The following is a 27,761-nucleotide window of genomic DNA, read 5'->3' as shown; positions in this document are numbered from 1 at the left end:
CGCGGTGCACAATAACGCCAGCATCGCGTAATGCATACATATATGTATGACGCAGCCGCGGCGAAAACGGGGTCGCCCGATTTGCGAAGCTGCATTGCGCGCCGGCTGCGCAGCGCCAGTCTGGAGGAAAAACGGCAGCGCGTGTGTCTAGCTGTTTCTCGTTCCATAACGCATAATGCACCGAGCCGATAGTCGTCGTGGAAACTATTTCGAAACTGAGGGCGATCGCCACGCTGCGTATTGCGTGCGTATTGCGTAGCGTTGCGCCGCGCCGCGGAATTCAATTATTTCGCTATTACTTCTGCCCCAGGAGTCGAGCGCCGCGTTCGTATCGATACCGATACGCGAATCTCGCGACACGCGGAAATGCGATAGGTTCTCATACCGCTATAGCGGAATGGCGATAAGCCCTGAGAGTTGGCCGCAGCTCTTAAGTGGCTATTAGTTCTGTCATTGTTCTCCGTCGCGATTGATTGGCCCTCCTTTTCTACTCTCACTCTTTATTCTTCCACTACTTCTTCTTCTTTCCGTAAAAATTCGACTCGTACTTATTTGGCCTACCTATTCATAGTTTTGCTATTTTACTGAACCCGGTGACCCCGTGACCGCACCGATGCGGGGGTAAATCAACGCCGTCTTGTTCCTGTACCGTTGGTTAACGGAATTTTCATATTTTATGACTGCTATGCGCGCGGTGAGTACTCGGCATCAAACCCCTTATGTAGATGACTTCGACCTATCAGTGTCGCGGCATTATTCTTGATTCCGAAGCATAGCTGCTATTCAGAGCCAGCTGTAAAATCGGTTGTTCGTTTGTGTCACTTACATGTCAATAGAATTTTTATTTTATATTATATTATTCTCAAAATAAATATTGCACGTAAAATTTAGAATTGTCGTAGATTTAAAGAGATTACAATAACTTGAAAAGGTTTCGCATCATTTCAAGGATTTTCAGTGACTTGAAAATATTCCAGAAGATCGCAGCAGAATTTACACACGATTCTAATGGTTTTTTTTTTTAGAAAATTTTAACGAATTTATGTCATGAAAATGCAGTTGAGATAGTTTCAAAATGTTCCACCGACTCGTATATCCAGAGTTTCGAAAATAGTTGATCTGTGGTTTTTTCGCCACAGTATCCTAGAAGAACGGAGAGTTCACGTTCCATGAAATTACATTCCCAGGTCATACCTACTGAATTGACCGATTTTCGAAACTCTAGAAAAGCGACTGGGTGCCCGAATTTTCGACTAGCCGTGCGTGGAAGAAGAGGCGTAGTCGGCACTGCCAAAAGCACGAGCAAGAGCGTGGAACGCGCGCCGAGAGAGTGACGCCGGAGTGCGAGAGTAAAGGTAGGCTAACACACATATTGTTATGGGATTCAATGTCGGTTTGCTGCAGGCCCTCGTCGGGCAGCCTTGAGTCAGTAAGACGGGTTTCTGTTTTTACTTCCACACTTCCATCCTCCGAGGCTCTCCGGTGTAGTCAGTCCATCCTTCTTACTAAACCCACTCCGCTGCTCCTTTTTCCTCTTCATCGCATTACACACCGGCCTCGTTGCATCCACCATACGTACCCATTACTCCACTCTCATTCGGACGTTCATCTCATCCTCTCCGAAGAAGCTTTTGTTTCATTCTCATTCTCATTCTCATTCTCATCCTCAATTCTCTTATTTTTCTTTTTCACGGAGCACATCCATCTTCAAAGGGTTCAAAATTCGAACCATTTCCAATCGTTTCGCCGGATCAAATGAATCGACACTCAAGACCAGTTCCTGGCACTTGGTTTATCGAGTACTTAAGATTTATTTTTATCCGAGCACGAAACGAACCCGCATCCCTGGCCCCTTCACCGTGTAGAAATACGGTTTGGTATCGGACCCGGTCACAGATCGAGCTGCGGAATGGCTGAATCAGAAAATGTCCAACCGATCAGCGGTCGCACCCTACGATTAGAGATTTCCATACTGGACGTGGAAAGTGAAGAAATTTGCCTATTCGACCGCTCGTACAATCGCCTCGATGAAATAAAACAAGTTTTACCCAGCACGAGATACTATCTGGGCATTATAATGGTCATAACCGACAACGGTCACACTGCGTTGCATTGTGGCAGGTGCTGACCGGTTTGAATAGTGCCACCATGCGTCGCGGTTATTGCACAACGTTTGTTACGCGTGTCCGGAGTCCGATAGTCGAATTCGCGGAGAGTAAATCCCGTCGGCGTCTCCGATTCACCGGACAAGATAGCCGGAGGTTCGAGGAAAATACGAGTTCAGGTATAGAGAATGAAGCGTCTATCCGTTCTTGCGCGAGTTACCGGACGAGGCGGAGCCAATTAGTGATTGACGTGTGGTAGGGCATGCGTGTGTCCTGAAGGGACGTACGTAGGTGCGTATAGATATCTGTAAGAAATATCTTTATCGTGAATTCTGTCCGGTTTGCGGTAATGGACGTCGGTACAGAAGTCACTCCTGCGGAGCTGTAACGCGCGGTACGCGACCACCCGACCGGTGTATATAAATTTATACACACGTATTACGAGGGCAAGAAACACGAGAGGAGTTTTCATCGGCGATTATCATCTCCTTAGAGTCACTCGAGGCTCGACGACGAGACGCGCGCCTTTCTCTCTCTCTCTCTCTCTCTCTCTCCCTTACTGATCCAATATCAATAATGACCAATAAACGGCGCGGCGTACATTCGCCTCGGCCCGGTCCTAAGCCTCGGCGCTGAGTCATTTCCATTACGCGGGTCTCGCCTGCCTCGCGTTGCAGCGCTGGACCCGAGAGACGAGACGAGAGAAGAGGACTCGGCTTCTCTCTCGATCTCGACACTCACTCACTGGACAGGTTGGAGTAGTTCTACCGTAGGAAGGAGGGAAAGGGAAGACATACCTACCATTCGTATATACGTGCATCGTTCCCGAGGGCGCGGACCGGCCCCCTACAGCGGGACGAAGAAGCTGGCGCAGAAGCGGCGGAGAAGAATCCCGCTCAGCTGCGCAAGGATTGACGGATCCTCGTCCCACGTTAACAACGTTCGAGAGGAGTAACCGTTACCAGGGCCTCGGGCCGCGTTCGAACTGCCCGATTATCACCCCATTCACCTCTGTCGGTGCGGAGCCGATAAACGCGAGCGATCGACGCGATTTTCCGGCCGCACACGCGGCCCGACGCTCCGCGAAACGCGCGCTCGAAACGCTCGACGGAATCGGGATGGAAGGACGGCGGTCGAGATCCGGCACAACCGGCACCGCGGGCGATTTAAATCAGGCGTAATTTACGAATTTAAATTTAATAGTCTATTGGGCTTCGGCTGCAGAGAGACGCTCTAAATTAAGTTAAGTCCACTCCGCCGCGCAGCGCCGTCGAATCTCGGCTCCCTCGCCTCGACCGGATTACACGCGCGTCAAACCGTGCGTGCACGCACACGAGTACGCACGCGAGTGTTTGCGTGCGCCTGAGTAAATCTGCATAGCGGCTTAATTAAGGGCCTCCGTCGATTACTTCCTCGCCATGTAATGCCGGAGCTGAGAGAGCGGCGCTCGTCATTTTTCCCGCTTTTTATTTCCCCGGCTAATTGGCCCCCGGTCTTAAAGAAATTAGTCGTCACTTTCGAACCGAATCCACGATGCACGACCCCTGCCCCAGGACGCCGGATCGCCGCGAAGGGTGCAGTCAAAACAACCGGGGCGGACAGGTCGAATTTTTCCCTCGTGTTTCCGATACCGTCTTCACTCCGAACGCCGCCGGAACGGTCACGCTTTCTAATTGAGAGCGAAACCCGACAGCGATCGCAATAATTTAGGGGTAGTTTGGCAGTGAGACGAAAACTACGCTTCGAGCGGAGCCGACGTTGTTCCCTTGTCTTAGAATCCCGTCGCGTTTCTTCAGCGTAGCGCTTATTTCTCGGCTCAGGATCCCCGCTTAGCTTAGTCACGCTTCGCAATGAGCGCCGCTCTCACACTCCCGTTTTTACCGTACGTCACGTAGCCGGTCCAACGCATCCCATTAGCCGTCATTATCGGGTTTTAATAGGCCCGCAGGAAGTGAGGACACCGAAGGAAGCTCCGATTGCCCGTTTCCTCCTCTGCCCCGTCCATCCCCCCGCCACGCCGCCGCCTCCAAATCCGCAGCTGCTCCCCCGCAGCGACGAGCATCGGCCGCACCTGTGCAGCCTCGAAGCGTCCCGAACCACCTCGTCTTCCTCCGGTCGGTGCAGCGAAGGGGTGGATTGTGAAAAGGGGCACGCGCCCCGCTGGCGCATCTGTCGCAATCACCGAGAGCATTGTCAGCGTTGGGGTGAAGAGATTTCCCCTCGTGTGTACCTAACAGGGGTCGCATGCAGGCCGTCTGGACTTGCGCCGAAGTCGGGCAGAGTATCATCAGGGCGTATCTCCGCGGTCTTTTTCCTCCTGCTGCACGCAGGCGAGGAATATACAAGTTCGCTGATATTCGACCGCAGCGAAGAAGCCCGCCTCACTGTTTTTGGTATGAAATGGTTACTTTGATCTGTTCATTCGTAGAGACGCTGATGCGCCAGGCTTGTACCGCCGAACTGCGAGGGTAAAATGACGCGTCCTTACGGATCTGAGACAGCCGCTGAAGTGGATCACTAGAGCGAAATCCCTGGGGTAAGTGAACAATAGACGCTACCGTCTGGCTCGAGTATCACGTGGTCGTCGGCACTGTAGCGAGTAAGCTTAGCTGCGTGCGTATGAACGATTCAGGAGGGTTGTCGAAGCGCACTTGTCCCGTTCCCGCAACTGGATTCTATGGTGTGGCTACGGAAATGCGGCGCAGGCATTATGCGCCGCCTCGATCGGCAATGAACGCCGAACGCTGTGTCGCTTTTTTCCTCCCCTTTTTTACGGCGCAGTCATAACAGTTAACCCTCCTTCTGCCGATACCTCAAACGCGCAGATTGCTATCTGCGGTATATCCACACACGGTCGCGTTTCGCAAAGTGGCTTTCGAGCCGTTTCACGAACGAGTCCGTACTCGAGAATTTACACGTCCTTTGCTACAAGCTGTCACATCATACGCATAGTTAATTTTGAGCTAATATAAATGATTTACTTCTGTACTTTCTCGTTTCTTTTCCCATCAATATTTTCTTCCTAATTCAGTCTTTCTCTTGACCTCTACGCTTCATATTTACCACAACGTTTCGTTTGACGTGTAGTCTGAAATATTTTGCTTCTATTGTTTGTAAGACTGACATTTACTCTATCTTATCTCGTTAATGTAGAAATTTCCAAATCTCTATGGTATTTATCGCATCCGTACACTCCTGCTGTATCTTGACAATATTTTCGCCTTATCTGTCTTTTTCAATTTTGCAGTTCTCGTGACTCCTGACTCAGGGTTCTCCGTTCCACTTGCTTCTCGTTTGCTTCCACCGCGCATCTCCGTTGTTGTTCTAATCTAGACATATTTTTCGCCCCGACAACCCTTCTCCCGTCTTTATCTCGCTGCGATATTTCCTGGACCATTGTCCTCTGGCAAGAGTCGACTTTAACGCTACAAGGGGACCGGAACACAGATTACTTGAGAAATAAGGCTGCATAGAAAAAATTCTGCCCAAGATGTCGAAAACTCGTTAGAATATAAAATATATTCAACACTCAGTGCCGGTGTTCAATACGCTTGTCCCGTATCGAATACGGAGCACGATCAATTGGCGCTGTACGAGGACCTAATAGAGAAACATATCACGTATTTAACATTCCCAGGAACCCGTGACTTCGTCCAGGCGGCAGGAGAAGCACAAGATACCGACTCGGGTGGCTCGAAATCTGGGACAAGCGGCAATGCCGGATCATTAATTTCCATCTCCTCTATTTCCGACGATATAGAACGTGAAATCCATCACACTCGCGGTATCGGTAGATGAAATACGGATATAATCGATTCGGGCACCTAGCCGGCTGTGGGCATCGGGAACCGTAAGTCAGGCTGCAGGACGATCGGTCGGTCGGTCGACAGGCCGAATATCGGGCGCGCCGATATCCGCTGCCAGTTATTAATTATATCGACGGTCCGTTTCACGTGGGCATATCGCTCGCGTTCTCGGTGCTCCGATAGCGGAGTTATGGCCGTGCATGGCCCGGCATTGACCGAACGTCACGCAACATTCGACGGAGTAAAATCCGGAGGTGTGCGGTGCGTCCTTTGCCGTTGCGGGAGGAGCCGACGAAATTTTTCAATCCTCGTTTATGATTTCCGTGATACATTTTTTTTTTTATTTATTTGTGGTTGTTTTTTTCATTCATTTTTTTATCTCGCTTCAACTCGCTCGGATCTATCGAAATTTTTCACAGAGCTTGATTAGAAACGAGTTTGTATACTTGGATTATTAGAGCCAGGAGTTCAAGCGGCTGCGTCTGGACCAGGGTTCGGAAATTGAATCGGAATTGTTGCCGACTGCGAGACGAGAAACGGATTGCTGGTGCGCCGGATCGCCGCTCTGTTGTGCTTCACCGTGTATACGTATTGGATATTGTATATACTACGGAGGTACGAGGCTGGTAGGTATAGCATTGTACATTATACGTACGTGCCCGTTTCTACTTTCCAGATCACGTTTTTCTACCGAACAACACGAAGGCAAAGAATTTTCTGAACGAGTTTCTGCCATTACGCGAGTCACGAGGCCTCAAGATGTAATTCAGGTTGATCAATGACGCGCAAGAACCCGTATGAATTCAAACTCCAATGACGTTTAAGAATCTTACAGTTTTTTTCACTACAATTTTTATTTAATAATGCCTGTACCTTTTGTCCGCGGACCGGTGCGGGAATTCGACGCCGCAACGCTGCGGCTAATTTCTACCAAAACGGTTAAGCAAATACTCGAGCGGTAATAATTACATCCGTATTAGAGAAAATCTTCCGAAACAGGATCGTATATAACCTGTGACCAGGTTCATCCCCGTTTCCACCGGGGACATAAATTATCCTCGTAAGAGGAGGCGAAGCAGATCTGAAAATTTATGCGCATACGTGAAATGAAATTGTGTTTTTAATTAATAAAAATGCGGTATGGTTGATTACGCTTCGCGGCGCGGCGCGGGCGGCTAGAACCCACGCCGGATCACACAGGTGAGTGAAAAGCGTTGGTTCGATACGCCTACAGCGAGGCTCCGCGACGCACGATGCGTATGAATATATGAAGGGGGGCGGAGGTACGTTATAGCTAATAATCATTAGCCGGAGATGCGGGAGCAGATATCAGTCGAGGCAATCACTGCGGCGTTCGATCAAACGACTCGCCTCCGCGTATGATGACGACTGCGTCACGATAAATAGATACAAATTACAAAGTAAAGGCTGGATGGCTGCCCGCTTGCTGCCGTTGCCGCCGCTGCCGCAGCATCGACAGGTACTGCCCCGCAGGATAATGTATCTTGTGTACACGTTAACCTGCCTCAAGCCAAGCCTGTAAAATATTATTATCTTCGCTTGGCACGTACTCTTCTGCATAGATGAATATTTATTCACGCGGACAATCATCCCGGGGCCAGAGATTTTTCCCTCGCAAACTAATTCGGGTTGGTGCAACAAACTAGAATTGCTGATGAATTTTCATTGACGCGAAAATCTTGTTCGTAGAATTTAAAAGTGTGGAAACGTTCCAGTATCGAAAAATTTTAAACACACCAAGCAGACATACAGAAAGTTCGAAACGTGATACAGTAAAATGGATAATCTGTAATACGATGCTGTGTCATCAAGAGGGATCCGATGTTTGCCATGTTCTATGTTCCGATCTTTCTAATTCTTCCTTCTTCATATTTGGACTTTCACCATTATCAAATTCTGTGTAATAAGGATTTTTTTTAAATTCAATATTGTAGTTATATTTTTACCCCCATCGGATATTTCGCGAACTTTGTTCCGCAGAATAACTTGAAAACTTTTCCCCGGAATGTCGTGGGATAATTTTGATGATATTGCAGTTATTATACGAACAATTTTTGCTGTCATCAAGAAGCAGCGTAGCGGTCATCAGGCGCCTTGATGCGCGACTCGCTACGAACAACGCTTGTTTTATTAGATGAAATTATCAGGATCATAATTTGAACCCTTGATCTACGGCTGGTGGAGAAGCCGAACGCGCAAAGTGCACGTTGAAACACTGTCATTTCATTCCAGAGGGGGAGGGTAAATTCGCGCATAAGAATATCCGACCTCCAACACCGAGTTTGACGCAAGAAACCCGCTTGGCGTTGAAGCACGGGATGCCTTCTCGTCCCGAGTGATCTCCTCGTTGTCGAGAAGGGTTGTCGGCCATCATCAGGTGGAGATGCAAGCTCGGTATGAGGTAATTAAGCTTGAGAAGCGCCGCGATGCGATGTTTCGAGTAAGTCACCGAGCGCTCATTCGAGCTCGCGGTTCGGGGTCGTTTTTCTGGCCAACGTTCTGCGGTTCACCGCATGTCCAACACGAGTGCACCGCCTTCCCGGCTCCTTCAGCTAGTCCTTTTATCCGAGGGCCTCGAGTATATGCGAACTGCTGCACCCCGTGCAGCTCCATTAGCATTGCCTTGTGATCGCTCACGAGGTTCGCGTTATGGGATGCATTTTTGTGCGGTTCGATTCGCCGCTGATTTTTTCAACAAAAAGACAAAAAAACCACCTTTACCGTCGACGCGGGCTCGCATGGCGGAATTTCGAGAGAAAACATCCGAGGGATTTCAGATTTTTAGATTACAATAATCGTTGTATCGCGAAAGAGCCGATGTGTATATCAATTTATTTCTGCGGTAACGTGACGGGAGTTGGCAAACGGCCGGTGTACGAGACACGGAGATGCCCTGCGGTCAGGTATACGTATAAAAGGTACGAAACTCGTTTTATCCGCCGTTACATAGAAACTTAAGAAATATAATTAACGTTTTTTATGTTGCTAAGTTTTCCATTGAAAGTTACAGTTTGTATATATATATGTATACACGTGCAAATGTATACCGCAATAATATTATCGAGAAAAAAGCTCGAGGTTGAGATTAAGGCTGACGGCGTGGCTGAGGAGACGATGTTATACCTACCACCGCTACAGACCGGATCTACGCGAATTAGCCCAATTACGTGGATTTCAGTAATAGTAATATAGCAACGTCAGCGCGTTCTTAATATCGTATTTTATTGTTGGTACATTACGAATGCTGGGCATATCTCTTCTCGTTAGAACGTAAATCACTCTACACCTATTACCTACGGTAATACCAATCCCGTATAGCTGTATAAATAAAAGCTAGCCGCAGTCATGGCATCGCCGCGCATAAAGCAGCCTTTCGGCTCGGTATATCACTCACCTCCGTGTGGAAAAAGTATAAAGAGATAAATAAGAATGAAAGAAAAAAAACAAAAAAATAAATAAATAAATAAAATCATTCAAACAGAAAAAAAAAAGTACCGAAATATCTCCGCAGGAAATTTCGGCAATACACCCAGAGGCGGTAAAAACATGGACAGGTAAAAAAAATTGCGGTTGCACATCTTCGGCGCGAATATGATTTGTTTGCCCAACAAGATAAGGATCTATTTTGTGTGAATTATTCCCTGCTTCTCGATTTATTGCCAAGTGGCAAGCGGCTATATCGCGTTATACAATCTGGACGCACGCCTCTGCTGATGACGAATACGTTTCGGCGAAGACTCGTGCGAGTATATAAATCCGAACTATTCACAAAGTCGGCAAAGGTTCCCATGAAAAATTTCGATTCAGGAGTACCCTGAACTCGTGCCATTTCCGAGAACGCCGGTTTCTGGATCGAAAATCGTTGATCCCCGCAGGACGAGTTTAATCCGTACATTTGACAAAAAGCTCGCTTATAACAAGGCCAGGCAACGAGTATCCGAGCCGAGTTCGTTGGGGGCGAGGAAGGGGCGAGGGGCGGATATCTCAGTCGAAACGATTCGTTCCGGTCGCCTTTACATCCACGGATACCTGCCCACCACGAGCGCCTCGCTCTTATTCGATTAACTCGCTTTTCTTATTTCGTTGACGTCCTCTCTTTTTATCGGGAGGTTGCCGAAACGCGGAGTCGCACCGAGACCCAGGGCCGCTCTATCTTTCTCCCCGTCTATCGGGCCCTACCCCTCGAACCCTTCGCCCGATTCCCGAGGCGCTAGACCCGATCGGGCCCTCCACCTTACGCACGAACCTTCGAGATCCCAGGCCCCGACCCAGCCGATAGCTGGGCCCGACACATCGGGCCCGCCCAGGAGGTACATTCTCCTCGCCACGTCTTCCGCCGTAATGAAAAAGGAGGAGATTACGTAGAAAAAGAGGAGATACCCCGACCGCAGGACGTATGCTCTATGTCCATTGTGTACAAATAAAGGCTACACGTATGCGCCAACGTGTCGCACGTATACCGTTTAATTGGATTTCGGATTATAATCCGAGTCACAGCCCGAAACGAAGAGTGACACCGGAATTTTTTCCAGGGTTCGTGCGGTCTGTCTTCGGGCCTTATACGCGGAGCGAAATTGGCATTTTCGGTGGCGATGTGAATTATTCCCGGTGTTTATACAGCTCGCCCGGCCGAAGGGTGATACTTTCGGATTGGAATTCCTCGGTGGCGTAAGACAGGAAATAATGAAATTACCTATAAACACGTAATCTACGACCGGGAGGCTCGAGGCGACGAAATTCTGAGGCGTCCGCGGTACGCGGCCGGCAATAAAACGGCCATAATTTTCCTCCGCACGAGGACCCAAATTTCACTTTTCTCAACGACGATCGCGTCGCCGGTTCAGCCGTTGCAACGCATGTGCGGCTATCGGAGATCAGCCGCGTCAAACACGGATTGTTACAAAGAGTGACATACTGTAATGAGGAATCCGACACTCGGGCGCAAGGCGCGCCGAGGCGCGGCTACGACGAACAAAAATACCGATTAAAACGAGGGGAAGAATCGAGAGGAGAAGGACGACGAGCGTTTGAAAGAAATCGGAACACACGGAACCTTGACCGCGTCGCCGGAAAGAGGACGGCCGGGGAAGAGGAGGCGTTTCGAGTTTCGACAGATAGAGACGAAAACGTCGGTGTTATCTCTATCTCCCCGCAGGACGCTCGTGCGTCGACCAAACCGCGTCCTGAGGATCCGAAGCGCGGCGAGAGGGCGGGAGACGAAGGATGGCCCGCTGACAAATCACGATAAGTGCACTTGTTCGCTGCCCTCGTGCACGCGCGTTGCGATACTACTAATTAGACACCCCTGTCCCATTCCACCAAATTGATAAGGGCTATCGGCCAGCTAGGCGCCAAATCTATCATCGGTGCAGCGAGAGGCCCGTTCCGTCGAACGGGTCCGAGCTGAAGAGTAAAAAGGCCCCGGCTGCAGGAGGAGGACTCCAGCCGTCGTTCCAATCAGGATTCGAATTAAATGCTCCCTCTTCGCGCGGACGCTGATGCACAATAACTTCACTGACTGAGCGTAACGAGACGAGACGAGACCGAGGAGTCGGGATTTTCACTGGATTCTTCGTAACTTATATCCAATTTTATTACGCAATCCGACCCGACTTGCTACCGCTGCTTTGACGCGAGTTGAAGCGTTTTCTCATTTATTGAAACCGTCATGCGTCTCGTGTTTACGCCGTATTTACCTAATCTCACGATAAAATAGGATGACACGAGCCTTAAACTTGACACCGAGGAGGATTTTTCCTTTTTTTATTTATTTTTTTTTTCTTCTTCTACGCACGATTATACAAGTAGGTATGTTCGTTTCGACATTTTTAGAATTTCGAAGCATTGACGAATAAAGTTTCTTAAAAGGCAATAGTTTTTTTATTTTTTTTTTTCGTTTTCTGTTTCGTAGCCACGTACAGTTCGCGAAATTGGAGACACGGAAGCTGTGTCAAAAATAATCGACTTCGACTCTGCCCGCATTATCGTCGCATCTCATCAGTGTCCGAAATTTTTTGATCGCAGGAACGCTGGACGCTGAATAGCATCCGAGAAGTGTTTGTTCCGCCATTGCAAGAACAAAAGCTACGTACTTTAATAATCTCTGAAAATTTGTTTAGCGCGATTAATTAATCTCGAAATTTGCAATTCAACGTACGACCGACAAGTTTTTGTCACTTATTGCCGTACCTATCGTAGCTGATTACACGTGGAAGTAGTAAGAAACGTAACGGTCGGCGTGTCTCCGAGAATTAAGCGTGATACGCGCGACATTCTTCATCGCATATGTCGTTCCTCCGAGGTGGAGCGTCTGGTTTTTCATATAAATCGCGTATATTTTCCGGCCGACACGGCGCACACAAGTTTACAAGAAGGTATCGGTTTCGTATTAGGTGCACGATGCCCACAGGTATAGATGTAACAACATACCGTGTATACCTGCACAACGAGCGCTGCCGACGAACGTCTCAACTCCATATCGCTTTCTCCTTCGGGCACAAACCGTAGATCTAGATAATTTGTGATTAATTAGATATTATGAGAGTTATTGATGGGAACAGGAGGTCGCGAGGCTGCAGCACCAAACGACCGGCGAACCAACCACCAGAAAGACAGGCCAACTTAGGAACGAACAAACCAGTGTACAGAGATCGGATCAACGCTGGTAGGTGGTCCATCCGCCATCCTCCAGCATCCAGCATCCAGCATCCAGAGTCTAGGTTCTAGGCAGCTCTCTCGGCCACGCCGACCTCGAGTTATCCCGGCTCGATGGCAACACGGAACTGCTCCTTCTTCTCGCCCATACATATACCCGATTCGACGAGACTCCGATTCCCTGTAGCGGAAGGTGATGCCTCTCGGATAGGCGATCGGATTCGTCGCCTAATTCCGTGTCACGCGTTCGCGTCCGGCTGATCGTGATGGGGTAAACGAAGTGTGCGGGAACCGGACGGGGTTTCGGTGTCCCAAAGCGATTAATGGCTCGGTAAATGTCCCATTAAGTCGGTGCGATCCGGCCACGGTTGGATCAATTTTTATAGCGGCAATCGGCCCGGCCGATAGCTCGTATTAATTAATAGTAATGCAGCGAGCCGCGGCCGATCGATCCGAGGTAGGCGACGTGATTTCCCCGAATTTCATACCAATTATTTTCTTACCGAAAAATAGAGTAACACAGGTTCACCGAGCATCGTGGGAGGTAGGTTGGTACAAGAATCGCCGCCGAGGAACCGACTCGTCCGACCAACAAGATGACAATTCGATCGTCCCACGAGCTGTCGCCGATGCTGCGTTACAACTCGATTGAAACAGCTGCCACGCCGAATCAATGACCCCCGGACTAAATCGACGTGTCGCAATTAATGTGCGGCGGTTTAGTTTGCGGATATTTATGGGAGGCGGAAACGGGCACCCATATAAACTACGGGTCTAACGGTCCTGCAATCCCTCGCTTTTCCATCACAAATTCAACTACGGGCGCTACTGTCGAACCTCGAGCGGGTGTCGAACGTCGTGTTCCGAAGACTCGGGGCCCGCGGGATGATTTCGCCCACAGGGATTTGGCACGTGATAAGTTATGATAAGTAACGAGGTTTAATCTACATGAATTATCTAGCCGCTATTATTTGCATAAATTACGATTCCCGGACCGCATCATCATGTAAATGTGGTAAGTGATCACGGTCATGTACCTGGTCGTTACACGCCAAGTCACTCGCTCGTCGTTCGTTGTACGGATTTCACAATTTAACCAGACTTCACACGTTAATACCGCGGCTCTTAGCTCTGCCCTCCACGTGGAAACACCGTATTAGCTGAGATTACCCGCTGTTTCGCTATGCGATACCTATTCCGATGCATTAACCGCGACAAATCGGCACGAACTCTCGATTATTCAAAGCAACTTTTCAATCATTCGGATTCATCACTGCAGCAACGAGATCATTCCCCGCAAAATTTTAATGCACTTTATCAAAGAATATTCTGTGCTCGTGAAAAAGGAACTCGCAGACAGTGATTATCGCCTACCTGTAATCTCTTCGAAATAATTTCGTAAGATCATTAAAACTCTCTTCAATTTTGATGAAATTCACTTGCCCAATCATACCTACTTCGTATAAAATTAATAAGCAGATTCTCGGAATCGTTAAAAAAGAAATGTTCAATTAAAATGAAGCTGATTTATTTTGCGTGTAATCAAATAGTCCAGAGATATTTTCGTTAATATACCGCAAAAATGCCAACTGCTTCGAGATATTAATTATTCTTCATCCTGACGAAATCATCGCCAAATAATTAGCGAAACATCTGGAATTATATATACTCAAGCGAAGCCAATTTGTTATTTTGTATTTCTAAATTTTCTTAACGAACCAGCGTTTATACGTACAACCGCGAGTATTTTCTGAGACGTTCCAAGATGGAGAGACGATACGATATTATCGCGGAGGGATCTCGCCATAACGATCTCCTCCACTGCAGAGTAGGAGGTGTCCGTTGCTCTCGGAATGAAATCATCCGAGAAGGTGTTACCGGTTAAGTTAACTCCGTAACACAGGGAGGAGAGAAACGAGAGAAGGTAGAGAGAAGCAGAGGGTCACGGCTGTTGGCACGAGCTCTTTGGTCACAGCATCTTCACGCAGGATTCATAATTACTCACCGTATCGTTCCCGCGACGCTCTTCCATTCGTAACTGTGGTTTTTCTCGATCCCCCTGAAAGCCTCGGGTTGGTCGGCATCCGTTCTTTCCCACCGACCAACCAACGCGACGCGAGGTCTTTGCTCGTGAAAACGACCGGCATGCTTAGCGATTCGCTGCCCGAAACGATGTCATCCTGAACTGGAAACTTGTCACACTTTGTTGATAAGTGATAACGAAACACCCCGTTCCTCTCTCTCTCTCTCTCTCTCTCTCTCTTTTTTTCTCATTCTCTGTCGGGATGGAGGAACATGCGACCAGGACCAACACGCGAGGGGAGTCCAGGTCGGAACCCGGAGGACTTGTTCACCAGCGAGCACCGCTTGTGACTTGCGTCGCGTAATTGGACGCTGCGGGATCTCTCCGGCTGATTAGCCAGGCCTTATTCCCCCGATTTCCACCCTCGTTGACCTTGCTATACTTGGCTCACGTGACCGATCGACGAAGCGTCTCCGGATTTGCCGATTTCGAATCACGGAGCATGCGCGGTAATTACCGACACGGTTGTGGGAGTTGCACGTTACACCTTGATAAACCTTTTCATTCGACGTACTCGAATTCACGATGTAAAAAGATCGTCACTTACACGCCGATGAAAGACAGACTCTTTTTCACAGCGTGCCTAATTTTCTGAGAATAACTTCGGCAGCCAATAAAATCCATTTGCTGGCAACCCGTGAACCGTTACTTCGATTATTCTAAAATTTTTTAGTTTTTTCCGCGAGACAAACAGTTCTTGCGGTTTCCTTTGGCACGGTCGAAGCTATCGATTAATTGAAATTCTTGTCAACTTTGCAGGTTGCAACAAACGATTGAAATCGGAATTGCAGTTTTTTTTGACGTTCTTTTTTTCTTACTAAACCACTCAATAAAAGTGTTTAATTTCAAACTATTAACTCTATAGTTTACGTCTAAAAGTTGCGAAAGTAATACGCGTATTAAATTGGCATATAATCAGGCTGTCGACAGGACTAAAAATTAATTTATCGGGCCCAATTCGATGCATACTAATGTATAATACACGCAGATTACAGCCAACTGCGGGTATACAATTTGTACAACGCTAGACGAGTTGATTAAATAAATTGATACGAAATAAGGAGTTCTTTTTATTATAGCCGCGAAAGGAATCCGTGTAACCTGCACCATCTTGAAAATCGTAGACTCGTATCGCGCGCTAACTCTGCGCAGACTTGTCGCGACACGTTCAGTATTATAGTTAGGATACCAATTATTTGAGCAAAGTATACAGAGACAAGTTTATTACCGTATAGATAGCTAGAGGGCTCGGGCATCTGTGTTGTAAAGTAAAAAGCGGCAGGTTTTTTTCTCCACAATTATTATTTCTCGTATCTTGTATTATTATTATTTATTTATATACATCGTCGTAATCCTGATCACGCTGATGATCATGATCACCATCATCGATCGACTCGTCGAAGGCAATATAATTAATAAGCCAGCCTCGAATGAGATAGATCATTAATATTGCATTTATTGGGGTCCCGGCGAGTTAGCGTCTCGGTTTCCGAGGCGTGGCTCACGGAATAAGAACGCGCGGGGGTCGCTCGGGGTCGCAATAAAATAACCAATTCGATACGCCGCGTTTGCCAGGGGCCTCATTCTTTCCACATGCTGGGCCCGGTCGATCAGGCCTAATCACCGGCCCATTTCGCAGCCGCTGCTCGTTGCGTACAGCGCCGAAATATTGTATTCTCCTACCGGAAACGCGAGACCCCCGTAAATCTAACCCGCAGGGGCCGGCGATCGATTGCGCAACGTCGATTTATTCTCGCAACCGATAACCGGAAGTCTCAAAGTTCGCTCTTCTCCGCACCGAAAGCGGGACGGACACCCTGTAGGTACATCACGACGACGAGCGAAGCGAAGAGAAGCCGAGGATGCGATCGTGTTCCCGTCTCCTTTCCACAACCGGGAATGCCCTCTCCTCCCTCCTCTCTCCTCTCTCTCTCTCTCTCTCTCTCTCTCTCTTCATCGTGCAGCATGCACGCGGCATGTGCACGGCATGCACTCCCCGGCCCAGAGTCATCTCGTGAATCGCGATTTACTTGGAGAGTACCTGTGCATCCTACTGCTAGACTGTAATAGACCTAATGGGCACTATATTTATATTATACGGATACTAGGACGGTATGAGGCCGGATTTTACGAGCCGCAGTCAGAGACGAAGTGGACGTTGGACCGGCGTTTATGCCTCGAGGCGCCCGCCCTTTGCGCGTTTCCCTAATTTTCCGTCGCTGTTAATTAATTGAAATCATCAGAGAGCGAGATCATTTCGTACCCGGTCAACGTGTAGTATAATTGTGATAATTAGTGAGTCGACCGGCCGTAACGATCAGCTTCGATTTTACAACTTGACCAGCTGATAATTACACGTGCGCGGCTTGACTCGAGAGTAATTATTATAGGAAAATCGTCTCGTGTAGCATCGAGAATTAACACGAGTTGCTCCGGCCGTGCAGGCGTGAATTTGTCCTCTTAACGATTATAAAGCGAGACCATTATTTTCAACGGTATACCAGAATCATAGCGTTATAATAATAGCTGCCGCATATAATCTGCAGCTGCCGCGCATGACGCGCGTTAGGAATTACGGTAAAGCCGTAATATTCTCACGGATAAGTTTTAGAAAAGGGAGAGAGCGAGAGAGCAAAAAATTAAAATAAAACGTAATAAAGTGCACGCATATACAAACACGAAATTACCGTGCGATTTATAATCTGGACAGAAATAAACGGACTGTATATACATATTATAAGAGCGAACGGACTCCCGGAGATTTTCGATTGCTCGATTCTACTTAAATAGAAGCTGCGGTTCGAGGTATGGACACGTGTATATATTCACGTCTGACTGATTGAGCTCCATTTTAAACACTAATTTATCGTTGCTTCATCCTCGAGGAAGACGAATTGCACTTGATTATTTAGCCGATGTAGCACCGCGTTACTCCGCATCGGGCAGCTCTCGGACTTCGATTTCAACCCGTAACGATAATTATTTGATTTTATGGCAGAACTTTATGCCTGTCATTACCCGGACCTGAACTGTTCCAGGTAAGGTAATCGGCGAAATGTGCGCTACTGTACTCGGGAAGTTCGCCAGTGAATTTCGCGGTATGTTCGGCTGCCTCGGGCGCCGTTCTATTTCACCGACGAGTGTAATGACCGGTAATGCAGAACGCGAAACTATACGAGCCCTGCAGGGCCGCCGTTCTTTCAAAAATTGCCACAATCGCTAGGCGAGCGGTTGGAACAACGTCATTTGAAACATGCGCCTCGACGAGAAAACAATCCGGTATATTTCACTCCGTCGGACAGGTTGAACGAAGTGTTTCGAGTAAAGTAAACGGTGAGCTTCGCGTTGGTGGATCTTCCAAAAGCAGTTATCTCAACGATCAGGCAGCATTTTTGTTCATCCCGCAATCCTTATACGGTCCGAACGAAGCCTTCAGTGATTTTAGAGGATAGATTCGATGTGCAGATGCAGGATACGCATCGTCACACTTGACGGACCATGCAACCGAAACACTTTACTTCGTTATCAATTGAAGTCTCCCCCCTTTCTCTCTTCGCGCGGAGATAATTCTCAAGGCAGCGTAAATATATCGGCAAGCTTTGGCAGGTGGGAGAAATCGTGATATCGTGCGTTGGTTTGTACTGTTTTTCAAAGAAGTAAAATTCTCCAGACCGCAGTTTAATCAACTTCATCGATAATCTTATTTCAGAAAAGAAGTGATCGGAAAATGCAGCTTTACAGTCGACGTGGACTTTATCCAAATTTCAAACAATTAACTCTTACTACCGATGAATGATGCATCACGGTTAATTACCACTCCCAAAAGCTCGCGCGGTGCGAGTCGAAGAAATGAAAAAGGATCGGTGGTGGATATTCCCCGTGGTTCAACACCGTCCGTGTACGTTCTTACAAAACGGATTGTGAATCGAGTTGTTACAGGAATCGTTTGGTGAACGCGGTGAATAAATATATACATCTACGGACAACCGCGTGAATTCATCCGAAATGATGACCCAGTGCGCGCATATGTGGGCTAATGACTCGCATCCAGCGGCGAGACAAATTGCGGGTAGACGTGCGGAGGATGCGGTATAAATTTTGATAACTTTTGATAAATTCCCACAGCTAAATGCCCGTAGCGATATAGCGCGCGCACGTTGCCTGTAGAAAGTCCCACATATATACCCGTACCCGTAGCATCCGTACACTGATTGCGCGTCGTACGACGCGGACGGCACAAAATGCCAGGCAGCGCCGACCGCCGTGGTTAAACGGCACGAACACACGTCGTAGCTTTGGCTAGACATTTCGTAGATATTGAGCCGATACGAAGCGCGATATACAGATATAGAGGTATAATGGCTCCGGCGGCTCCAGGTAACTACACGTCAATTCTAGGGTACCAACCAGAAGATGGGAGATCCTATCGGGCCCCCCGCTGGGGCCCGTGATGTATCGATCCCGCGCATGCGGCCCTGACTGTCCCCCCCCCCTCCCCCCTCCCGCTTGCCACGTACCCCGCAGCCAACTACTTACTTAATTTCCACAGGGCCCCGCCGCCGCCCCCCGAGCTGCTGCCACGCCGCGGTTTTCAACCTGGCGAATTGGGTGCCAGCTGCCTCCTCAAGGGTACGAGGAACCTGCGCCGCGAGTACCTTTGCCAGGCGTTGGGTTTGAAACGCGAAGCTCGCGCTTCACGCATGGCCAAGCCCGCTAATGCCTCGCTAATAGCCCTCTTTCTCCTAGTTTTAATTTATTGCCGTGTTATTTCTCCGCTAGCGGTGGCACCGACGGACTCTCGTCTCGTCGCTCGTCGATCCTCGATCCTCGATCCTTCGACTGACCGGAACCGGCGTTACCTCCTCGCGGGGTGGTCCACGCAGCGGCACGTGATCCAGCGTGACTTGATGAATTTGCTACGCGTTCAAGTCGAACTCTGGTTCTCATTTTCTCGGTACGGTTATAAATTCCCACGGACAAGAACCAGCGCGTCCTATCTCCTCGGCGGACTTTGTCGCTACGATTTGGAAAAATTACACGGAAACACGCCACGCAAGTTCGTCCAAAAATCGAAGGGATCAGTCGCGAGAAATTTTTATTCCTTCATTCTGAATCGTTTACTTGTTCACAACGATTCATGATTATTTCGCTTTGGAATACGTTTCGTAGCTGCGAATCAATTATGTAGGTATAGGTATTGCTGATTCAAACGTTATTCTCCGAATGACGTGAAACATTTTATTATCACCGTGCATATCATCTTGTCCTATTTTCGCATTGAATTGAAGTAAAATGGTATAAGACACCGTGAGAAAGTATGTGGCTGACAGTTGACTCGTAGAGGATTATGGAGTTTGCCTGCAAACGAAGCGTTGCAATTGTCCGTTTTGCGAGCGACGAACGTTCACTTACCAGGTTTAAACTACGGACGTTTTACTGGTATAGAAGTCAGTACCCCTACCGCGGGAAAAGGCAAAGAAATATCTGCAACAAATTGACGAAAACTTTTCACGCCTTGACAGCGACGTCAGTGGTCGATCGGCTTTGCGCTCGAGTAATCAGCCGTTACTCGCAGCACGAGCTATAGATCGTTGGGAAAAAAGAGAAGAAAAAAAAAAAACAAGATGACAACAAGCGAGCAAAGTGTCTGTAACAATATAATTCCCCGCGGCGATCTTTAATCTGTCCGTTTCCAAACGATTGCCCGTCGTTAACGCGGGGAAATAAGGCGTTGATAACGCGAAACGACGCGGGGAAAAATTTTGGGCCAGCTTTGGCGCTGGGGAACTCACGCCGTGATTCCAGACCCCAAGGAAGAAGCGCCTCCGGCTCGGAGGGCATGCGCTACCCCGCGACTAATCGTCGGTTTTACGCTTTTTATCGCCGACGATCCGCGCTTCTTCCGCCACCGTTCTTATTCGTTCTTGTCCGTTCTTTCGCCGACTCGTCGGGCCCCGATCCTTTCGTGGGTTCGTTTTCCCACAGAATAGTTTGACGGCGCGGGGGGGAATCGGTCGAGGATTGATCGCCACCCGGCGGAGAATGCCTCGCGCAAGGCGTGCGACCGACTCCCGGGACTTCCTGTCCCCGGCTCGAATTTGTGCGATATACGGGCCCGTTTCTTTGGGGGCCCGAGCCGGGCGAGGAGGGTGCCGCCGCACCCCGCGGGCCCCGCGAGACACGAAAAGAAGCTTAAGCGCCGATGTTATCGCCGGCGGAGGAGGTTCCGCGTAATCTATCCAATTATCGGCGGATGGATCAGAGCCGTAAGGCCCGGCGCTGGGCCCCGCGAGAAGATCGAGGGTTGCGCTGCGCGCGCGGCTGCCGCGCCGCTGGCTTTTGCGTAATTCCCGGCGGGGCGCGGGCCCTCGAGACGTTTGCAGGGCCCCGCGATTGGGGCGGGGTCGCGACGGATTGCACAACGCTGCTGTTCCCTGGCGTGCGATTGCCACTTAAAGTGCACTATAATGGCCGCGAGACCGCCGAGAAGAAGGCGATCTTAAGAAACATCGTTGGGTGAGCACGGCGCGGAACCTGCAGCAGCCAGCAGTCTGAACACAGAACAACGCGAGGCCCCGCGGATGCGGATCGCCGTTGGGCCTTTCACTGGGGCCCGCGGGCTGCGGGTCGCGACCTCCGCGCGGTCCACTCCCTTTTATTTTTCATCTTTACTTTTTACCTGCTCCTTTTTTTCCTCTTCCTTTTTCTTCCTCGTCTTCATTCTGACTCCATTTTACCTAACCAGGCTCGCCTCTCCTTCGGGCCCCGAGCGCATTGCAGCTCCGGGCTGCTCGCTCGATCTACTATCCCCCTTTCTCTCGCGCCTCTGACATCCCCGCGCTCCATCTTCACGGTTTGCTCGGCTTATCTGATGCTGTAATACCGACTTTACGCTTTGGTCAACCCTCCACTTTCCTATCTCAATATAATTGCTCTGTTATATCCAGCCGCAACGATCCTCTACAACCTATCATAACACGCCGCGGCACTTGGTCCGCTCCCATATACTGCACTATTCCCTCTAGATCCCGCAATCCCCCCTCCGCCTAGATCTCGAATTGCAAACACGAACTCCGCTATTGCGCAGAAATTCTTTCATTATGATAATTTATTCACTTTTTGCACAAGTTTAGTTAACTTCTCTTCACGGACTCTTCGTGCTTCCTGTGATGTTTGTTTCTTGAAACGAAATCTAAAAAATATCTCTGATACGAAATTGCGAACGTTTGGAATTGACATTTTTCTTCAAGCTGCTTAGAAAACTGCAGAAATTCACACGTAAATACGTGATTATTACGAGTTCTAATTCTGACCTTTGGTTCGTTGTTTTCTATTCATATTTATTTTTTGTTTCAATTTTTATCACGTCAGTGTCTCGACTCCGGAGCTATTAATATACCCTGATCGTACATGTGAGACGATCGTTGGCTGCAGAATAGTTAAAGGTCTCGCCGCAAAATATATTTCACGTGAAATCGGACTGTCGTACGTGTCAAATTTTTTAAATAGCGTTCTCAGTCCCGGTTGGCTTTTAGACGGATTTCGTATATTCATCGTATAATGTCTCAACAATGTCACCGCTTGTTTCGTAAGATCGTTACTCGCCGTCTCCGCCGTTTTTATACCTAGGTGTCAAGTGAGCATGTACACGTGTTTAATATGGCAACATTAATTACATACGTACAGGCACACGCGCATTACATCTGAAAATCTTCTACGGGGGAATTATACGCAGGTATATTATATACACAGGCAGCGATACGAAACGGCGATAAAAAAATTAAAACCAAGGCAAAAAAAGACACCTGTACGACCGAATGAAAAGAGCTCGCCCGATTTGTGCGATCCTTTGAAACGAACCGCTGGTGGGCAGAGCTTCGAACTTAAATTTCGCTATGTTTCATCCAATCGCGACGTCCTCGCGAAGCTTGCGCGTTTCACAAACTCCGAGTTCCGTCTCTCGTTGATCCTCTTCTCACCAGATTCCGCTGTCTCCTTCTCTTCCTCTCTCTCTCTCTCCTCCTCGCCGAGGCTAAGCCTCGTCTGGGTCGTTGTCGGCGGTTTCATCCGTTCGCGCAGAAACAATTACTTTCCTTATCCTGCCAGCAGCTCTCTCATGCAGGGTAGCGCAGTGCATAAGATGAACCCGAGCTGCAGGGGAGCCGAGAGTATTAAACCGCGGAGAAAATCGTCTGTGATACACACGTACGCGTACACACCGAGCCATTCTTCTATTTCACGGCTTCGTCGCCTTATCCCATCGACGCTTCGTAGGTTCGCAGAATAAAAATGAAGGAAGGCGAGAAGGTGGAAGGAGGTGGAAGAAATAAATAGAAAAAGAAAAATAAAAAAGTAAAACCGGCGTGGTTGTAACTCCGCCGCATTAAGGAGCACCGCTGGCATTGGCGCCCGAGGGCTCGAACACGAGCTGAAGAGTACGAATCCTGTCGCACCTGTTGCACGAAATCTAATCTCATACAAACAACGCAAAAGCCTAAGTAGCTGTTGTTCTGCCCATTAGCCATCGTCCCGCAAAATTTTTACCCACTAAACGCGTTTCCAAAGAGATTCAGACGACTCCTCGGCCACTGCAGGCAACATGCAGCAGCCAGCTGCCACAGCGATAAGTTCGGAATAATTCCTCATACCACTGTACCGCTGCCTCGAGAAGGACCGTCCATGATCATCCGCGATGTGAATATCAAGTTTTAAGTCCTGGGATGAGGCGGCAGAGCTCTCGGTACGTCACGACGAGCCAGTCCTTTTCCCCCCCTCTAATACTACCCACGTATGTGAAGAATATTATTTACCTACAGAGAATGAGACTGCAAGGAAAACTGAATTAAGGAGACATCCAAGGTTTCTGTCAACTTAAAAACTGCCGGGGAAAATTATACCACCGTACGTACGTTGATTCACCGTATTTACGTATGTTTCGATGCGTTTTCGAATCGTTCTGCAGGTACGGTAATAATAACCAACGTGATCGTTTGCGGAAGGACCAAAGCACTGCGGAATCCAGGTATAATTTTAAACGGCAAAATACGTCGCGTTGATAATCCTTTCGAAAATTACGAGGCCAAACTGGGACGAATAATGTCTGATGCACGCAAGTTGTTCCATTCCGTGAAGAAATACGGACAAACAGTACATTCGAACGATCCAATTTGCCACGGCTTATTCGTTTAGCAAATTCAACTATATCCACGCAAGCAGAGTTGGATTGCAAAATTTCACGTGATCTCAATCGGATACGTGACTTCTCGTACGTCTTGAAACAATGAAATGATCCTTCACAGCGTGTATAGGTAAAGAATTCCTGCGATACTTGGAAACTGATACATATTCAGGAACCTGTTGGAATACGACTTTGAGCAAATTGTCGAGAGTCGAGTTGCGGAGGATTTTATTGAAACTGAACGCTGGATGCCGTCGGTGATGAATTCGAGACACGAACGATGGGCAGTCGCGGAAGCGTTGCGGATGAGTTGAACTTGACCGCTGCTGTACCGAATTTCATTTTTAATCGGTCAAACAGCCAGAGGACAGTGTATAGGAAAGTTGTCCGTGTGGTTTTAAGTCACGTCCGCACCTCTGACTTAAATCATCGCTTCGTTGACTGATAAATATTACAATCTCGCAGACGTTTATGCGCCAGCTAGTACACACATAAATACCGAAGATGATTTTGTACAGGTAAGTATATATCGAGGTAACGAGTGAATTTAAATTCAAGGTACACTCCGGCCACTTAAAACGGTTGTTGGATCTATCCTGTTTCCAATAAGATTTCTCGCGCCAAAGCCAGCGGTACGTGCCGCTGTGTACACGAGGCTGGAGTAACGCCTGGTACCTACCTATTCGTGGTCGAAGTTGAGAAGACCCGATACTCGCAAGACTCGTCCGCATATGACGGATCTAAATAACAGCGAGCAGAGAGCCCGAAACACTGGAAGCCGCGTGCGTCCATTTGTAAGCAAAACGCCTCGACCTGAGACCGTTATATCCCACAGGCGATAAGTACGTACACGCACACACACGCGTGTCACGCGTGAGCCGTGTGTATAAAATCGACGCATCTCGGCCGCAGCAACGTCGGCAAGGGTTGTGAAGAATGCATCTCTGGCCGAGTCACAACACACGTGCGTACGCGAGCTAGCGTACAAATTGGGCTGCACGGGTTGTTTAACAAATTTGGTCTAGCGCTGCGGGGGGTTGTTGGGTCGCTCGAACTTCTGACCGGTGATCGCGCTCCGCGGGGCCCGGCGGATGTGCCCAGCTCTAATCCCCCGGGGCCCGGGGCCCGGGGCGACGGGATCCTTGGGTATTCGCTGCACGAGCAGTCGCTCGCTCCGTACAGACTCGAGCACCGGGCATCGAGCAGGCGCTCGGGTCCATGTCGGCCTGGCGTGGCGCGGAGTGGAGCGGAGCGACCTGCACGAACGGGCCCAGCGTCGGGCCCAGCCAGCACACAGAGCGGCGCAGCGCTGGGTGGTGTGCGCCGGTGCAGCGCAGCGCGGCGCAGCGCGCCGCCGAAGGCAGGAGCACGAGTGAGGCCTCCTCCTCGGCTCGCGGGAGAAGAGGTACCGCTATCGCCCTCTGACCTCTTAGAGTAAGCGAACGAGGCCTCGCGTCCATCGCCGCGGATATATACCGGTAATTTTGCTCTCGGCTCCAGCTTCCTGGTCCCCGTACGGATCGGGATCTAGATCACCGTCGAAAAACAACACCGGTGCACCACATACCGAGATCATGCTTCTTCCATCGATCGGAGACTCCGGGAGACGATTGGTAATCGACCCTCGATTGCAGGATGAAAAAATCCTCGAGCGGGTTCGGGGAATCTACGGATTGAAAATTCTCTCCCGTTCGCGTATCTGCGTTAAATGCGCTCCGGTCAAAGGTTGCGCTCAGCTTGCGGGCCACGTATCTTGTATACCTACGGACTTGAGGAACCGAGCACGGTTTCTTTCGATGCGGAATTGGCACAGCCTCTTCACGGTCGCAGCTAGAAACGCCGCGTTGACGCTCTACTCGAGACACACACGCTGCGCTGCGCGGATCGCGAGTTTCCGTGTGCGTGTATAATAGCTCACGGCTTACAGGTTCTCAGGGTTGGGGTACCGTTAGCCTCCGCAATGTCGAGGATGATATTTCGTATTCTCTGCTCTCTCTCTCTCTCCTCTCTCTCACTCTCTCGAGGAACTCGCGCGGCCCGTGCTTGACGTTCGAAAAATGGATGACAAGGCCGGGGAGCCGGGAGGGATAGTGATCCAGCTCGGACCAGGTCACGCGACGGATGTCGAACTAGAATCGAAGTTTCCAGCAGTATGCACCCTGACCACGCGACATTCTTCTCAAGCTTCTCGCTACTCCGGCCGCTCGATCCACACGAGATCAAACCACGTTTATACCGGTTGTAACTGTTTCCAGAAGATTTCGAGAGCCGGCCGGGGTGAGAAGCGATGCGGTTCGGCGTATACCTAACACCGCGCTTTGTTCTTTCAGGTCGAGCAGAGGCTCCTGCGCGGGCAAAGGATCGCTCCGTTTTAATCGCTAATCACCAATTAACCGGGCGTCCTGCGTCCAAAACCCCCAGAAGCATTTTAACGAGCTGCGTGGTCGTCTGGTTCGGAATTTTACTTCGGCTAGCTCGCCGCTCGCTGCCCGCTCGGTCGGCTGGCTGTCGGGCGTCCAGGTCGCTCCCTTCCTCCGCTGAATGCCCCGATGGACTATGCGAGCTCCTCGTGAGTTCCGGTGTGTGCGTGTGCCTGGACCAATTAGTGCATACTTCGGCTCGGTGTGGTGTCGGTAGTGGCTTTAAGAGAAACACGGACACGGACAAGCGGGCATTGCTTCGCTCTTCGCTCCTCTATTTTCCTGCATTTGTTTCTCGCGTATCCAGTCTCGGTCCTTGCGTTTGATCTGTCAACTTGACAGGAGGGTATTTTAAATTTTCAGTCCCCGCAATTTCGTGGTCATCGCGAGCAACCGATGGACTAGAGATCGCTAATAAGAGAGAGAGACAGAGAGAGAGCAGCAGGGCAGAAAGAACCGAAACAAAAAACGCCTCTGCTGAAGGGCGAAGAGAATCGGCGGACATGAGTTGTTTCGGGGGAAAAGAGGAGCAGCTCTACCTGCTAGAGTTGATGGTCGGTAAGCTGCGACTCGTTCCCGAGAAGACGAAAGACGTAGGGGATTGTCATCTTGTCATCAAGATTAAGTTCATCGATTTCCCAGTCTTCGAGATCTCGAGGGGTGACTTCACCTCGACCAAACCTTCGCCGCCCGACGCTGAAGACGGATCGCTCGACTTCTCGGCAGGAAAATCATGCCTCTTTACCAAGCAGCCGCGAGACCTGGTGCTAGGAATGCAGTCCGATCCCCTTAGAGTAGGCGTATTTTGCACGGGCGATACTTACCCGATCGCCGAGTCCGAGGTTCCGATGTCCGGGTGCCTCTGCGACCAAGTTGCCATGGCGATGAACGACCCGGATCATTTGCCAAAGCCGTACACGCTGAAGGGTGGCTTCCATCTCCAAGACCCAGGCGGCAATCCGTCCGGAAGCGTCAGCCTCGACTTGAGACTCACGTGCTTCGGAAAGTCGATCACCACGCACTACCAGCTCCAGCCGAAGTCTTTCCTGTTCAAAAACGACAAAGAGAGTGGTGAATTTTGCGTGAGACGCGTAGTTCCACCGCCGCTCTGCGGCGATCAGTCGATCAAGGTCATCCAGGACGGGCGAGAGATGCTAGTGGGCAAGTGCGGTGACAGCATGCTACCTGACGCCATTATCGAGGACGTACTTCCGGAACCGCCTGTACCGGTCAAGGAAGAGAAAATAACGAAAGGCGCCAAGGGCGTAAAGAAAGAGAAATTGCTAAAAGGTGAAAAGGGCAAAAAGAAGGCAGCCAAAGCGTGATCAGCCCACTTAGGCATGTGAGAGATAGGACGAGTGGAATCGGTGAGGTAAGAGCGATTCTTTTCTGTCGAAATATTTCCGTAGCAACGAAATCGATATGGGGATCACAATCAGTTGGTGATCGAAATTTGGTGTCGGCTTACCGCGGTCCCCCTGGGTAACTGGGTGC

General features: G+C 49.3%; 1 protein-coding gene across 1 annotated transcript in view; it reads right to left on the bottom strand.

Annotated features, from left to right (window-relative positions):
* The window catches only part of LOC124297441 (protein jagged-1), a 65,288-nt gene that overhangs the window by 33,915 nt on the left and 3,612 nt on the right, over positions 1–27,761 (bottom strand). Inside the window, exon 3 of the mRNA XM_046748481.1 lies at positions 27,092–27,313. Within this exon, the coding sequence (XP_046604437.1) occupies positions 27,092–27,205 (114 nt within the window). The 5' untranslated portion in view covers positions 27,206–27,313. The remainder of the gene's footprint in view (positions 1–27,091; positions 27,314–27,761) is intronic.

This window comes from Neodiprion virginianus, chromosome 2 (genome assembly GCF_021901495.1).
Source record: "Neodiprion virginianus isolate iyNeoVirg1 chromosome 2, iyNeoVirg1.1, whole genome shotgun sequence".
Lineage (NCBI taxonomy): Eukaryota > Metazoa > Arthropoda > Insecta > Hymenoptera > Diprionidae > Neodiprion > Neodiprion virginianus.
Note: the sequence above shows the minus strand (reverse complement) of the source record. Positions and strands in the feature narration are given on the sequence as shown.